This window comes from Echinops telfairi, unplaced genomic scaffold (assembly GCF_000313985.2).
Source record: "Echinops telfairi isolate 266 unplaced genomic scaffold, ASM31398v2 ScPeMD7_7424;HRSCAF=8462, whole genome shotgun sequence".
NCBI lineage: Eukaryota > Metazoa > Chordata > Mammalia > Afrosoricida > Tenrecidae > Echinops > Echinops telfairi.
This window is the reverse complement of record NW_022111324.1, coordinates 74,564,210-74,566,882: the sequence shown is the minus strand read 5'-3', so window position 1 is coordinate 74,566,882 and position 2,673 is coordinate 74,564,210. Positions and strand designations below refer to the sequence as shown.

Sequence of the window (2,673 nt, the reverse complement as noted above, 5' to 3'; positions counted from 1 at the left end):
GAGGGAGGGGAAAAAACGAGGACCTAATGCCGGGGGCTTAAGTGGAGAGGACATGTTTTGAGAATGATGAGGACAATGAATATACAAATGTGCTTTACACAATTGATGTATGTATGGATTGTGATAAGAGTTGTATGAGCCCCTAATAAAACGATTTAAAAAAATCAGGTGTCTTTAGGTACTTGGTTGTATTTCTGGGCTCTTGATTCTGATCTGTTGGTGTTTTTCATGCATTGTTTTGCTAGGACCAGGCTGTCTTGATTATTGTGGTGATATAGGAGGTAAATGTTGTTGGTGGTCCAGTCTGTTTCCCACCTCCATCCACATGAATTCATATTTGAAAAATGCTCAGGACAGTGCTTGCCCCGTGCTGCTATATGAATAGTTGTTGAATAAACCTCAGACACTTTCATCACTTATCGTACTTGCATAGTGTAATTGCCTCGTGCAATCCACAGAGAAAGATGTTCCCTTACTGCTGTGCTCTCAATTCCCCTTTCTTCATAATTTCAAGGCATTCTGAACGCTGACATTTTCCAGTGTTGGTGACATGTTTTCCTTGACCCACCCAGGAAACCTATTGATTTTTGATATGAAGTTTGCTCTCTGCTCTTACAACTTTCACCTCCAATTCTGACATAGAATATACTTCTATTTGGCTCCTACAGATGAAACGTATTGAATGCATCAACCATTCATAGAATAAGGGTCAACTTTCTACCTTCTCAGGTATGCTGTCCTTGTCAAGGTTAATCAGTTTTTTAAGGAAACCCGTTTCAGAAAGAAGTAACTTGGCTGTAGTCCAGTTGGGTTTCCTTTGCAGCAGAATGCAGACTGCGTTCATGACCGTCAGTACCAGGAAGGGAGGCCTTGTGTACACTCTGCAAAAGATGAGAAAATAATCAAATTCACGTTGAAATGAAATGTACTTTGCAAATTATTTCAGAAGACAACATACCCATTCTTGAGGGCCATTTTGAAAAGGAGAACTATATGTCAGCCATGTCACCATTTGAGGATCTTTGGAAATTGGGCTATCTTTAAATATGAGTACCTTTGCTTTAGGAAGATGTACTGCATACAATCTATATAGGTAGAACAGTTGAGTCAGTGACTAATTGTTTTATCACAAAAGAATCACTGTAGAGGGAACCTATTATAAGGAACTATATGTGACCCCCTCCCTGGGGGATGGACAACAGAAAAGTGGGTGAAGGGAGACGTCGGACAGGGAAAGATATGACAAAATAATAATTTATAAATTATCAAGGGCTCATGAGGGAGGGGGAGCGAGGAGGGAGGGGAAAAATGAGGACCTAAGGCGGGGGGCTTAAGTGGAGAGGAAATGTTTTGAGAATGATGAGGGCAATGAATGTACAAATGTGCTTTACACATTGATGTATGTATGGATTATGATAAGAGTTGTATGAGCCCTAATAAAACGAGTTAAAAAAAAAAGAATCACTGTAGAGTTCTTCGCATGTAGGAATCTCCCTATGTCACTCCAGCGTTGATTTGCCGATGGCGATTTGACAGTGTTTGTGTTCTGCAGTGCACAGAGATGCTCTGAGTCAGAGGTCAGCCAAGGACACCCAACAACAGTCAGGACTGAACATAGACACTATGCGTGTCTACGTGTGTTGGTGGTAGGGATGTTATCACTATTCTTGTGATTCAAGGGGTCCTGCAAGGCCCAACTCCCCTTAAACATGTACTCTGACTTCTCATTACGCTGACCTGAAATTCCCACCATAAATATCACAGCACATTAGGGGAGATGGAGAGAAAGGTTGGATGGGAAATTTGTCTGTCAAATGATGAATACTGTGTGCACTGTGGGAACATTGGGGGCAGACTCCTAGCTGATGCCACAAGGTTATACAGCCAGAGCGTAGCACTGCCTGACATCGGTCTAGAAGCTCAGTCCTTAATCATGTCCTTAACCACTGCGATACACTGCCTCTGGGAAATTGGGCTAAAAAGGGTTTGAGCTGATCTCGATTTTTGGTGACTATCTTCCAGACCAAAAGCAAAAGAAAGTACCTTCTGGAAAATGTTCCAGGCATAGCCTCCTTTCCCATCCCCTGGACCTTGTGACCTTGTTCCAAAGGTCTGGCCTGCTGCCTTTGATGTCACTTTCTGACCCTCCTTCTGGCCCTCTGAGCGTTAGCTGTTCTAGTCGGTTGTGATGCCTGAGGTCTCCAGGTACGTTTTGGTTATAGGACTTTTTTCTTTCTTTCTTTTTTTTAATAGCTTTATTAGGTGTTCATACAACTCTTATCACAATCCATACATACATCAATTGTGCAAAGCACATTTGTACATTCTCTACCCTCATCATTCTCAAAACATTTGCTCTCCACCTAAGCCCCTGGCATCAGCTCATTTTTTCCCGTCTCTCCCCGCTCCCCCCTCCCTCATGAGCCCTTGATAATTCATAAATTATTATTTTGTCATATCTTGCACTGTCTCCCTTCACCCACTCTTCTGTTGTCTGTCTCCCAGGGTGGAGGTCACATGTAGATCCTTGTAATCGGATCCCCCATTCCAACCCAATCTCCCTCTACACTCCCAGTATCGCCACTCATATGGTCCTGAAGGGATCATCCGTCCTGGATTCCCTGTGCTTCCAGTTCCTATCTGTACCAGTGTACATCCTCTGGTCTAGCCAGA

At 43.0% G+C, this 2,673-nt stretch overlaps 1 protein-coding gene across 1 annotated transcript in view; it reads right to left on the bottom strand.

Moving 5' to 3' along the window:
- Positions 1–2,673, bottom strand: part of DNAH14 (dynein axonemal heavy chain 14) — a 387,990-nt gene that overhangs the window by 76,679 nt on the left and 308,638 nt on the right. Inside the window, exon 60 of the mRNA XM_030887822.2 lies at positions 722–881. Within this exon, the coding sequence (XP_030743682.1) occupies positions 722–881 (160 nt within the window). The remainder of the gene's footprint in view (positions 1–721; positions 882–2,673) is intronic.